Source organism: Argentina silus (assembly GCF_951799395.1).
Source record: "Argentina silus genome assembly, chromosome: 1".
NCBI lineage: Eukaryota > Metazoa > Chordata > Actinopteri > Argentiniformes > Argentinidae > Argentina > Argentina silus.
Window position 1 is genome coordinate 17,398,607 of NC_139655.1, and position 14,336 is coordinate 17,412,942.

General features: G+C 40.9%; 1 protein-coding gene across 3 annotated transcripts; it reads right to left on the reverse strand.

Annotated features, from left to right (window-relative positions):
- Positions 1-3: 3 nt before the first annotated feature.
- On the reverse strand, positions 4-14,325 carry rpap2 (RNA polymerase II associated protein 2). 3 transcript variants are annotated; one of them, XM_083676610.1, is made up of 12 exons: positions 14,255-14,325; positions 13,484-13,529; positions 10,708-10,822; positions 10,483-10,581; positions 10,300-10,365; positions 10,111-10,199; positions 9,928-9,963; positions 8,978-9,701; positions 8,288-8,382; positions 6,474-6,554; positions 5,323-5,391; positions 4-1,198 (listed from the first exon to the last, which is right to left on the reverse strand). In XM_083676610.1, exons 1-12 carry the CDS (start codon positions 14,307-14,309, stop codon positions 1,054-1,056), a joined length of 1,620 nt encoding a protein of 539 aa, XP_083532736.1. In that variant the 5' UTR covers positions 14,310-14,325; the 3' UTR covers positions 4-1,053. The 3 variants fall into 3 exon arrangements, with proteins under 3 accessions (XP_083532736.1, XP_083532734.1, XP_083532735.1); XM_083676608.1 differs by having other exon boundaries at positions 5-1,198; positions 8,582-9,701; XM_083676609.1 differs by having other exon boundaries at positions 1,055-3,592; positions 8,582-9,701.
- Between the last annotated feature and the right edge of the window lie 11 nt (positions 14,326-14,336).

Consider the following 14,336-nt stretch of genomic DNA (forward strand, 5'->3'; position numbering starts at 1 on the left):
ATATGCAACATATATTTTTAAATAATGCGTGGGCTTTTCCTTTAAAAACAATTACGTTATGTGCTGAATGAAGATGAAACCTGTTAAAATACATATTTATTTTCAAATTATAACAAATATTAACGAATAAATGAAGGCTGCATATACATGTTGCTAGCTAATTGATGAACGGTAGAGCACAACTGAAACACGATTCAATCACAGGCCACTCACATCAAGAACAACACAAATCTCACTGGCAAAGGAAAAAGTAAGTTTCACGCAAAATACATTAGAAATGATTGGACATGCAATTGTCGATGCTAACTGTGTATTCGTGTTTCTGTATTCAATTAATAAAGATAACGCATCTTCAAAAAAAATCACATCACCCATTTGAATGGCAGGTAAAACAAAAGTGATTCAAAGTCTCCACAGATTAATAGGTTTTCCATTCTCGCTTGCCACCTGTTCCAAACCAAATATTTTCAGACACACACTTCGAACAAATGAGATTAGATGAGATGAGTCTACACCATAAACTTCATGTGAAGGAAGTTGAGAGAAATAGCGTCACTTTTATTGCACTTCTACAGTAAGGCAATCAACACATGACGTTTTTATATACAGTGAAAACCAGAGTGTGATTTATTTGATTGTACATGGCCATGGGGTTTAACATTTGAGTGTCTAACTTTGAAGATCTGATTAAGATCACACATATTGAGTACATATAATATTCTGCATTATGAAGGCATAAACAGACTATATATTCATCAGCTGAATTTGTGTAAATGATATGCACCTGTGTCAAGTAAGGAATGACAGTGCACAACTGTCAAATGCATTTCAGTTTTAATTTCAGAACAATTAAGCCACAATATGCACTGTCTACACCCTGAAAGAGGATTCAAACAATAATCAGTAGTGGCCAGAACAAAGACCAACAGAGATTTCAAATGTATCAAATGATATAGCCTAAACGCTCTATACCAGTAGCCCTAATAGGATTGAGACTTGGTTAATATGTATGCAGATACCTCTGTGTGGTTGTGTGTGTGGTGTGTGTGTGTATCAGAGGGCTGGGGTTCTGAGTAGCTGTACTAAGCTCTGCAGGTCCTGGTCCTTCAGTGTGAGCTCCTGCAAGTATGTTGAGAGGTACTCTACTGAGGCTGGGCTCCCCAGAGCCTCCCGCACCACTGGAGACACCTCTGATAACCTGCAACACACAAACACACTACAGTTACATAACCGGAAAGACACACATTTTCTTTTGGCTCTATACTCCAAAAGTTTGGATGATATCAAACAATTACTATGAGGCTAAAGTAGAGATCTGTAGCTTGTATTTGAGGGTATGTGTGTTCAAATCAAGAAATATATTTAGAAATGACAACACTAGTTATACATAGTGCCTATATTTCGGGGCACCAAAAGTAATAGGACAATTGGCTTGACAGGTGTTTCTGGTCAAGTATACTCCATTACATAATTTGTGCAGACATAAGAGAGTTTACAATGTATTGATTCTAGGCTTTGCGGTCTGCTATTGGTATCTGTCCACATAAGGACAGAAGGTGTCAATGAAGAAACATAGCCAAAACTTTAGGCTTGCAAAATCAACAGTTTGGAACAACTATAAAATAGCCTATGTCTTCATAAACTGACATTAAAAACAGAGGGGCCAAAAAGCTAGATTCTGTCCCTCAAAGGACACTCATACCCCCCTGCCTCTTGAACACACAAAGGGAGTGAAAGGCCCACCTGTTTTATGGTGAACAATTACATTTTAGCCTCTAGCCATCCATAACAGCTAATGCAGTGTTTAATTAGAATTTAGTTTTTGAGAGCTTCGAGAAAAGAGAAAGAATCTGAATGAATCAACAAGTTGACGAAGAGGAATAATGATAGCTGGATTTCCGGCAGGTGCAGTCAGTGCATGTCCCTCCCCTTCAGTCTATAGGACACGGAAGCCAATTGTTGAGCACAATATAAATGAACAACTGTCATAGCATACACACATATGACTTGGGAGACTACTTCAATATTGCTTATTAATGACACGTTTCAGAGGTATAGGCCTAATCCTTTGTCAGATCAATGTAAACGTTTGAATGGTCTACAGAACTGCACACAGCACACAGAGCTGACAAAGTGCACACTTCTGCTTAAGACTAACCAGAATATGGGGTGGCGGGCAGCAGATCTCCCCCTTCCCTTGCTCCCTCTCTCTCCCCCTCCCCCTGTGTAAAGGTGTTGGCTGAGCTCCGGTTCACCCCTGGGTTTAGTGTTGCAGGAGGTCTATACATTATTCAGCCTGCCAGTACAATAGACTTCAGACTAACTTCACAGCTGCCATGCAGCAGATAGGTAGACCTCAACCCCAAATTATAGATGAGAGGGATAGAGAGCCAGGACAGGTGAATTAAAGGAAACAAAATTAAATAGATAACATATGACACGGTTGGGATGTGTCATACTAAGATGTTAAGAATGGCTGCCATAGGCAGCACAAGGTAATGTCTGTAGCTAGAGGGGTTGATTATTGGTTAACTTTGTTTTACAATTGGATGGATAAATACGTTTGTGACTTTTATTTATGTTTAAAAGTTTGCCTGTAAGCACATCTCTCAATTGACACGTTATCTAACTATCTGAGTGGATCAAGACCATATACAGTGCCCTCCATAAGTATTGGGAAAAGGAAGCACTTTTTCTTCTTTTTTTCTATACTCCAACAGTTTGGATTTAAAATGTCTAGTATTGATTCTAGGTTTCGCATTTGCCTTTAGAGTCTGCTATTGGCATCTGTCAACATGAGGACCAAAGGTGTCAACGGCTGAAAAATCTGAAAAAGAACATGGTAGGCCAAGGAAGACTTCTACAGTGGATGACTGCTCAACGAAGAATGCTCATCATAATTTAAAAAAACCCCAAAACAACTGTCCCACAGATCAGGAACTCCAGGAGGTAGCAATGAATGTGTCAAAGACTACCATCTGCAGAATACATCACCAGCCAAACTACAGCGGCTTCACTGCATGGTGCAAACCACTAGTTATCCTCAAAAAGGATGGTCAAGTTACAGTTTGCTCAAAAGAACCTAAGTACCTCTGCCTGGAAAAAGGTCTTGTGGACAGATAAGACGAATATTATCATGTACCAGTGTGATTGCAAGAGGAATGTTTGGACAAAAAAGGATCTGCCAAAGATTTACAGCATGTATAGACCTATAAACTGTTGGAGTATAGAGCCAAAGAAAGACAAAATGCTTCCTTTTCCCAATACATGTAAAACAATATTGGCTTAAAACAGCACCCCCATTTTGACAGCTATAAATCAGAGCTTAAATTATGGCCCTCTTCTGCTCCTCTCTCTAGGCTGTATAGATCAGTTAGGGATCAGGTGGAATGTTTCCCAGGACCTGTGTGTGTGTGTGTGTGTGTGTGTGTGTGTGTGTGTGTGTGTGTGTGCGCGTATGTGGTCCCTGCATCACGGATCTGGAGAGGGGCAATCAGGTGGCGATAAGGCCGAGAGGCGTCTGTGTGTACACAGACGGGAGCAGCACGGAACTGTCCGCACAGCGCCTGCTGGGCTCACGCCTTGCACCGACCTGGAGAAATGGTGCGCACACACTGACACAGACACAGACACAGACACAGACACACACACACACCATCTGGCACAGGGCAAACACCACCACACCACATACACACAGACATGCACAGGCAGCCTCATTTATCAAACGTGAGCAGAACAACTTTGTGTGTAAATCATTTGTATGTGCAATTACACAAACATTTCAGCATTCAATGAAGTTCCAGCACATTCTCTTGTTGTAGCAAGTCATTTGACACAAAGTTTACATTTGCGAATGGGTTATTATTTTAGCTTCATCACAATGGCCGTCAGAGGTTTGTTTCATTCTTGTCTTTTGCGAATCCTCTAACTTCCAAATACTGCTAATGCTATGGCTCATGCATCCATTCTGTCCTCAATTTAGGAGGCACCTTAAACATGGTCTAATCAGGCTGTAAAGACATCGGTTTCCTCCTTACTACCTATCAAAGTGATAAGTAGTGAAAATATGCTCACAGTCTTAATAAAACAACAGTTTGCCCAAAATAAAAGTATAAAAGCTATACAAATTCAAAATCAATATCACTTTTATTTTGGGCAACCTGATTGGCTGATCGCTGTGCAACACTATGGAAGTAATGTGGAATAACCTAAACATGACCCACTTTAGAAAATTGTGTGGGCATATTTTAAAAAATATTTTCCAGTTTAACACTTTGATGGGTAGTAAGGAGGAAACAAACACCTTTACAGCCTGAATGGAGCAAGTATAAGGTGCCTGCTAAGTCCTAATTCACACTATCTGCGAAATACTTTTACCACATTTTGTTGTGTTACAACCTGACTTTAAAATAGATTTAATTGATGCTTTTTGTCACTGATCTACACAAAATACCCCATGATGTCAAAGTGAATTATTATTATATATATATTTTTTTTTATTTTTTTTCTAATTAATACAAAAATTAAAGCTGAAATGTCTTGAATCAATAAGTATTCACCCCCTTTGCTATGACACAAAAATTAGCTCAAATGCAAAACTGTCTTCAACAAGTCACTCACTAAGTTGAATTGAGTCCATCTGAGTGCACGGATAACAGTTAATGTGATTTCAGAATGAATACCTTTGTTTTTATAGGGTCTTTGATTTGCATAGGATCAATAACACTTCTGCTATTGGGTAAAGTATACAGTATATATGAAAATAAAAATAAACAATTCTAAAATCAATGTATTGAAACGCTGCCCTTAGGGCTGCAACTAATGATTATTTCATTGAGTAATTGATTAGTCTAAATAATTAACTTACAAATGCAATTTTTAAATGCAATGATATTGATATATACCTTTTCCAAATGCATTAAAGTAGTTTGGGTAGTTGTAATGGCTCAATGGTCACATACTTTATTTTATATTCAAATTGTACCTATTGATATATCACATAGTTCATCATGACACAATCATTTGCCTACTACAGTATACAGGTAAGGGTGAGTACATGCAACTATCCATTTATTCTTTCTTGACTCGTCAATCAATATGCAAATCGACTAATTTACATAATCAAAATAATCACCTAATCGTTACCCTAGCTGTACTGCTCCCTGATTGGGCCCACTGAGGCCCATGCTCTCCAGCTGTTGATGCACAGCCCACAACAGCACTGGCATACAGACACAGACACAGACACAGACACACACCTTCTTGTTCCAATGAAGGGCCAGAGGAGGCAAGGTAAGCAGTATGCAGAGAAGGAGCACTTACATATAGAGGAGAACTATTGCAATCAAGGTCCACTCATGGGTTTTGTGAATGATGTTGGTGTTGGTGAACCTGCCATAAATAAAATACAAAGAATGAGATCGTTGCAACTCATGTGTCCAACTACAGCGGTATTTTATTGTATTTTACGTCAATAAAAATAGCTTTTTAACATCAAATATTAATAACGAAAGGTTGCTAATCCATATTCTTTTAGTGTGAGTTTTTGTCTTGACCTTCCATAGGCGACTAGTCTAAGAAACAGCATTTGATTTAAGGGCCAATATGGTGGCACTGTTTCCTGGCTTCCTTTGAAAGAGGCTTTGGTATAACAAAACACTGCAGACATTATGACCATCATCAGGACAGTAATTATTACTCCAGCCATAAAAAAGAGGAAATGAAAATAACATGATATTTTACCTATCCGTCCTTTAGCTACTTTAATGACATAAGCACCAATCATATCTGAGACACCATAAAAAAGAACAGTTCTTGGTGTTTATTTAACAGTTCTTTGTTTCAGCATGAGGTGCCATTTTAGCAAGCTTCTATAGCTACAAAAGAATTCCTGGAAACAGGCCTCTCAATGGAGGTGTGACTCAAGTGCCTTGCTATTAAATCAGAGCTACAGGAAGTAAAATGCACTCTGCCAATCACTACTTCCTGTTGACAGCACCTATCAGCCAATCACAGCCAATTTTACTCCCTACAACAGGAACAAGTTAACTTCTGGCAGTTTGGAGCAGTAATGTCAGATTTAAACTGCCGAAAAGGTTCACTCAGATCATGGAAGCCTGTAAATCATCCTATATCAATAACCATACATGCTTTTACTACCAGGAAAAATAGCTCAAAGTATTAGCACGCAAAAGGTGGATTTTCGGTCATGCTTTATTTACAGCCCTACATGCTTTATTTATTATGTTCTAATATCAAAATGGCTGTGACAATATGATTACCTAGTAATCACAATAACTTATAGTTTTTTTGGGAAAGTGCCCTTTGGTTCACAATAATTTCTTCATAAATACCAGGTAGAGTACTAGAGGAACCAGGGCTGTGAAGTAAAGCATTACATGAGTTCCTCACCCATGAAAATACATTGGTGGTGAGAAGTGTGTGAAATCTCAGAGGCTGTAATGGAGACTCACCTGAATGTCCTGACAAGGTTGTTGAGGTCACTGGAAACGTCAATCATGGTGAGACGAAGGGGGCCGATAATGTCCCTCAGACTGCAGTAAACAGAGAAATGGAAAACAAAAAAACATGATTTCTAAAAGACAATATACAGTGCCCTGCATAAGTATTGGAAAGTGGAAACATTTTGTCTTCTTGGAGCTCTATACGACTTTGATTTGGAATCAAACAATTACTATGGGGCTAAATTAGATATTTAATTTAATTTTATTTAATTTTATTTTATTTTAGATTGGGCTCACCATTTAGAAAATACAACATACCTCCCCCTATTTCAAGGCTCCAAAAGTATTGGAAAACATAAAAAAAAAAGTTCAAATAAAGTACTCATCGACAATTCTTTACATGGAAACTGTTGTTTGTTTTGAGATCTTTTTGGCTAAAATCATATCATCAGGAAATGAAATGCATGTTCAATTGGATTTAAATCTGAACATTGACTTGGCCTGTCAAGAACATTTCTGTTTTTTGGCCCTGAAAAATTCCCTAGTTTATATGGCAGTATGTTTGGGGTCATTGTCTTACTGTATGATGAAGCGCCATCCAATTAATTTGGAGGCATCTGCTTGTACTCGAGCAGACAAAGGTGTTTCTGTACACTTCAGAATACATTCTGCTGCTGCTGTATCAATTAAGACAAGTTAGCCAGTTCTTGTGACAGCTATACATAGCTCAAACCATAGCACCCCCTCCACCATGTTTCACAGATGAGGTGGTATGCTGTGGATCTTGGGCAGATTCTTTTTTCTCCTCTTGCAATTACACTGGTACATGATAATATTCGTCTTATCAGTCCACAAGACTGTTTTCCAGACCTCTGCAGGCTTTTTAGGTACTGTAACTGTCTTTTTGAGGATAACTAGTGGTTTGCACCTTGCAGTGAAGCATCTGTAGTTTGGCTGGTGACGTATTCTGCGGATGGTAGTCTCTGACACATTCATGCCTACCTCCTGGAGAGTGTTCCTGATCTGTGGGAGTTTTTGTTTTTTTCCCCCCTTAATTATGGTGAGCATTCTTCGGTCATCCACTGTAGTCTTCCTTAGCCTACCTAGCCGTTTCCAAATGCTGAGCTCACCAATGCTTTTTTTCTTTTTTAATGATGTTACAGACTGTTGATTTTGGTAAGTCTAGAGTTTTGGCTATGTTTCTGATAGATTTTTCTGATATTTCTGCTTCATAATGGCTTCCTTGACTTTCATGGACGAGCTATTCACCAATAGCTCAAATGCAAAGCCTAGAATCAATACTAGACATTGACAGCTCTCTTATGCCTACACAAATGATGACGGAATACACCTGACTAACCAGAAGCACCTGCCAAGCCAATTTTCCAATACTTTTGGTGCCCTGAAATAGGGGGACTATGTATAAAAAGGGTTGTAATTTCTAAATGGTGAAACCAATCTAAAAAAAGAAAACATTGAATTAAAGCTGATAATCTCTTCTTTGATTGTTTGATTTATTTTTCTCATGTTTGATTTAAAATCCAAACTGTTTGAGTATAGAGCTAAAATAAGACAAAATGCTAATACTTATGGAGTTTGGACTCCATACATTTGGACTCTACAAACATAATCATTTGGTTTCTTACATATTTGCTGCCATTCTGTGTCAATACAGAGCTTGTGAAAGGTCAAGTCAGCCCTCTGCATTACAAATGCCTCTCTAAAATGGTTGCCAGTTTATTAATTACCACCACCGTAGCATTTTTCATTGCTGGAACTCAGTTCTTGTCCCTACTTTTCATTGTATTCATACAAACACACACCTTCTGGTGAGCTTCTCCACTGTTATGCGTTTCTGGATGAGGTTCTGGGCATGGGAGTCAATTAATGGGAGAACTGGGTCCTTACCACCATGGTCCTGGAGTGTTAGGTAAGGTGCCGAGAGGAGGAAAGAGAGTGTGGAAAAAGAGAGGAGAAACCAAAAAATATCTCAACAGGAAAGTTGAGCTGATCAAGTGCAGCATCATCTTGTATCAAAAAACATCTCTAACATGCTTACACACAGAGCCCCTACATGGACACTGGCAGTTACTTCAAGCTCTCGCCACCACACCCACCTCTCTGTCTCCATCCTGCTTAACTTCGCCTGGAAAAACACACCTCCCTTTGTAGAACTCCCTCACCCTCAGCCCCATCTCCTCTGTCTCCCTACACAGAGTGTTGTAGTCTGGGGCTGGGGCCGAAGGTCGCCCAAGAGACCACGTCTCCCTCTCCTCCACCCCCACAATGTCCTCCAGATCATCTTCATCCAACTCCTCCTCCTTTCCTCCAATTTTCAGTGGTGTGCAAGAGGCGTGGTCTGGGCCATATAGGAACTTCAAAGTCTCATTAGTCCTCCATTCATTTAGGGTGCATCTAAGACCCTCCAGCAGGTTCAGTCGGATTGTGCCAGGTTTTGCACCAGTGCCCTGGCCCTTGATGAGCCCCACTGCCCCTCTCCTGCTCATGCCAACCTGAGTGATGTTGAGGCCAGGCTGGGTGGGCTGTTCTGGGGCAGCATCCTCCAGTGAAGTGGTGGATGGAGCTGGGTCTCCTTCCTGTGTTCTGCCTTGTGTTGAGGTTGGATCCCCATGTACAGAAGAGGTCACTGTGGCTGTCTTCCTGTCTTCTATTGTGCAGTGGTTCAGTAGGTCTCTGGCCTCTTCCATAGACTGTCCCTCAGGTGAACCTCTCTCTTCCAGGGGAGGATGCTGCACACTGGGATTGTTTGTGTCTGTTGTGTGCTGTTGGTGGCTATTAGTGTCCACACTCCTCTCTGTTTGGGATTTCTGTGATTCTGTGTTCTCTTTGTTCTGTCCTCTCTCATTCTCCCTGTTTCCTACTTCCATCTCCCGCCTCTCCTCAATATCAATTGTTTGTACTTGCTGGAACTCCTCTGTGTCCTTCTCTTTCTCCCTCTGCACTCTATCTCTTCTCTCCCTCTCCTCTTGCTCCCTTTCCTTTCCCTTGTCTGTGCGTTTTGGCAGCTCGCCCCAGTGCACCCTAGCGCCTGGTCGTTGGGAGACCACACTGGAGACAAAGTCCTGCTCTGAATCGCTGCTGTCACTGTGGCTGAGGCCTGGTGTAGGGGAGTGTCTGGGGCCCCCGGGGGCCACAAGGTCCAGTGGTAGAGGGTTCTCTACATCCTCCTCTCCGAGGCGCCGGTTTGCCAGCCTCACCTCCTCACCAGAGCTACCTCTGAACAAAGGGAGGGGACAGGGAGAAATATGTCAGTGTATCTATCAAATTATTAATCATCCCGCCAATCAAGGCATCAATAATTCACTAATCTCTTTCTACAGACACTTACAACAGCGGAGTAGAGTCCATGAGTAGACTATACAAGCCATCTGTCCAACATTCGACCAATTCATCCATCTAGATTGAATGGCTGTATGAAAAACATATATGCAAATGTACCTACCCGTCTCCTTTCTTCATTAAAGTCACATCTGGAGGCCTGTCAATTAAAGCAGAAATGTAAACAATACAACCATTCCAGTCATATATGTACCTATCAAAGAAACAAACTGCACAACAACACAATTTGCTAAACATTTTGTTAAACCGGCCTCTAACTTAGATGAAAGGGTGACAATTAGCCTACCTCTCCTCCTTCCTCAGCCATAGAGGGGTTTTTGATATCTGCAGCTCATAGGATTTTGAAGCTTTGTAGCAGAAGTTACTGCAGAAGCACTTAATCAGAAAGGAAAATGGCAGAATTTTAGTATGTACTTCCATGTTTTTGTCCATGACCACATGCAGAACCTGATTCAGTATTATACTGTGGACTTACCTTGCGCTCTGTAATGTCATAGACCTTATTAGTCTTCATTGAAATTTTGTATCGTTGAGTGGGGACCTATGAAACATCAGTGAAATATTAGTGAAAAGTGAAAAAATTACAATTAGGCAAGTGGAGAGGAACGATTGAGGCATAATATCACTTCCCCAGATATCTATGAAGACATGGTCTCACCTTGCCCAGTTTATTTGGACAGATGGGATAGCCACAGAGTTTCATGATGGATCTCTCCTCAACTGTGTCTTTGTAATTGGTAGTAGTGATAAAGCATGCCTATGAAGGAGATTGAACAAAAACACATACGAATTACATGACAAATAGCTCACACTGGTGACACAACAATTGACAATCTTGGACACAAACCATGTGGATGGAAAACTTATTAGGAGTTGTACTGACACAATCAAGAAAGAAGTCCTCCGCCACACTGTCCTCCAAGAGACGCTCCACAACCTGCAGAGCTCTCTTCTCCAAATCCAATTTATCTCTTAGGGTCTCCCTCAGGGCCTCTCTCCTGGCAGGGTTAGACACTCATTACCACATGTATGTAATGTGCATACGAGACACACAAGCATAATACACTCAATCTCAAACATGTATTTGTCAAATATGTGTCAATCGCACTTCCAGATATTTGATAACTAATAATGAAGAGACCAGTGGATGGTTATTGCTAGCCCCAATTGGTGACCAAAGATATTACTTTTTACATTTGGATGTTATTGACATCTAGTCACAGATCGGTAGGCACAGGGGAGGCAGGGACTTAGCGTCACTTCGGAAGCATGTCAGGCTGTGCAATCAAGTTTGTTGTGCAATCAAAGTTTGCATGTCTTTATAACATGTAAATACATTGTCGATTTAATTTATTTTATAATGCTTAACCCTCTGAACCCCACAACCTGACGGCGGGTTTGAAAGGCATGTTGTCTTTAAAAAAATCGCCAAAATGACACCATTTATCACAGCCAGAAACTGTAAAAATACAAATTATCGTCGGATTTTCAAATTTCCAACGATCCTTGAACTAATCATGTGCGCCTAGTGTACCGAATTTAAGCTTAAAATAGTGATATTTCATCAAATCACATGTCTCATTTAAAATTTTGACAAAAATAAACCATTTGCACAATCTAGATTCTGTAAAAAAAAAAAAAATGACTCGGCTGATCCCAACAGTGACGTCATAAAAAATATGACTGGACTGCAGGTTGGAGCAGAGAGGAGAGGACGGAGAGGAGAGAGAGATATCGTCGAGAGACAGAAAAAGAAAACATACTTCAGCAATAAAATAAATCGACACCTGCCCCACCATCCACACCTGCCCCACCATCGAGACCATCCACACCTGCCCCACAGACCTGCATCCCTGTGGCAATAAATCCAGATGCGGGAAGGTCGAAAAAGGCCACAGAAGGAAGGTTTTCCTGTGTTCTATGCAAAAAAAAGACTGCATGAAACTGCGGTGTGGCACTGTGCCTGAGTTTAAACAGGAACTGCTTTGGTGACTGGCATGGCTCTGGTGCCTCTGCATGGTGAAATGGCTTTCTAGAGTTGATGTGCAGAGTAGTGTGTAGAGAAACCTGTAAATAGTTCAATATACAGTGCCTATAGAAAGTCATCGTACCCCTTTGAAATAGTTACTATATTTGTCGTACAACTCGAAATCAAAACCCATTAAAAAAAAACGTTTTCCAGCTTTATGTACAAATTTAGCCATACAACATCAAAGTAATGAAAAAAAAGGTGACAGTTCTGAAAATTTATAAAAAATGAAAAACAAGAATAACAGGGTTGGAAAAGTCATCAGTCCCCTGATTTAATACTTTGTAGAGCCACCTTTTGCTGCAATTACAGCCATCAATCTGTTTGGATATGTCTCTACTAGCTTTGCACACCTAGATTGGAGAATATTTGCCCATTCTTCCTTGCAGAATTGTTCGAGTTCAGTCAAATTCTGTGGTGAGTGGCGATGGACTGCTCTCTTCAAGTCCATCCACAGATTTTTTATCGGATTTAAGTCAGGGCTCTGACTTGGCCACTCAAGGACATTCACCTTTCTATCCTTAAGCCACTGTGTTGTTCTTTTGGCAGTATGTTTAGGATCGTTGTCGTGGTGGAAGGTGAATGACCTGCCCATCTTCAGCTGTCTAGCAGAGGGACGCAGGTTGTCCTCAAGAATTCGGGTGTACTTGTCAGCATCCATTTTCCCTTCAATCCTGACCAATTGCCCAGTCCCCGCTGAAGAGAAACATCCCCACAACATAATGTTGCCACCACCATGCTTCACAGTAGGTATGGTGTGTTTTGGGTGGTGTGCTGTGTTTGGTTTTCGCCAAACATAGCGCTTGGAGTTCAGTCCAAAAAGTTCAATCTTAGTCTCGTCTGACCATAAAACCTTTTTCCACATGGCAACAGAATCTTGCAGGTGTGTTTTTGCATAGCACAAACGAGACTGAGTGTGGCACTTTTTCAGAAAAGGCTTCTTTCTTGCTACCCTGCCATACAGGCCAGCTTTGTGTAAAGCTTGTGAGATTGTTGTCACATGCACAGACAGACCAGTCCCAGCCATAAAGACTTGTAAGTCCTTCAAAGTTGCCTTTGGCCTCTTGGTAGCTTCTCTGATCAATGTCCTCCTGGCTCGGTCATCCAGTTTGGACGGACGGCCTGATCTAGGCAAGGTGTTGGTGGTGCCATACGCCTTCCACTTCTTAATGATGCTCTGAACGGTACTCAGAGGGATAGCTAAAGCCTTCGAAATCTTTTTGTAGCCTTCACCTAACTTGTGCCTTCCTACAACTTTATCCCAGAGGCCGTTTGAAAGTACTTTTCCAACCATGGTGAATTCTTTGCAGAACCATGCACTTCTAGTAGTAGAATCCTCAAGAAACAGCTGGTTTTATTCTGAAGTAATCAAAACCACTACAATGTACATACAGTGTACATACAGCTAAAAAAAGTTAGATTTAATTTATTTTAATTTCCAGGGTGTAATGTGACAAAAGGTAAAGATTTCACAGGGTATGATGACTTTCTATAGGCACTGTAACCCCTAAACTGCTCCAGCGGCGCCAAATATGGCTGCCCTGTGCCCAGAGCTCTCTTCTCCCTTGGGGGTGTAGTGTGTGTGTGTGTGTTGTCTCGGGAGGGGTGTGCACGAGTCTTCTTCTAATACCTTTGTGTTTCCTGTGCAGCAGTCTGTGATTTGACAATCTTTCCATCTGAAAAATGAAGTTAGGTATTAACCCAGGACAGTAACTCTAACATTGCAATTAAGTCTGCTGTCAAGTAATCCTTGTGCTCTTGGTTGCCAATAATAAACAAATGTACCTAGAAGTATTGTCAGCAGGCAGATTGGGTGGTGGCTAGCCGGATAGAATTCTCCTCTATGGAAGTCCTATGCCGGACAGATAAGAGTCGGAGACTTCTTCGCAGCTTGTAATGAAATCCTTCTTTTACTGACTCTAGTAATGGTTCGTCAGGCATTAAGCTTGCCAAATGTCCCATGCAATAAATAAAACCACTTTTCAACTACTCGAGGGGTATATACACGAAGTGTTAGCACGCTAACTTTCGCTCAAACTCGGGATTTGGCCAAAGTTAGCTCGCTAGCTTAATTACTTTGAAATGGACATTTGACAAACTTGATTCCCGTCAATGGGGAGAATCACCCGATGAACTATCAGAAAGAGTGAAAGAAGGATTTTTATTACAAACTGTGTCTTGGGCGGGGTCATTTTTATTTCGATACATGACAAATTCTCCGACTCTATCTGTCCTACGAGGACAGTATAGTGGAGAATGCTTTCCGGCTAGGTGGTGGCAAGCTGCACTACAGACGAGCATGGTTTGCGAACTAGCTCAGTTTCCATGTCTTTCTGAGAACCTACAGAGACTCAGCAATATTTCCAAACCCAAAGTTTGATCATAACGTATCATGTCAAACCTTTTCTTCCCGATTTTGAGGAGCGACCACTCAATTTTCTCTGATCCTTCTCCATGCTGATTCAATGTTTTGTCAACTTTGA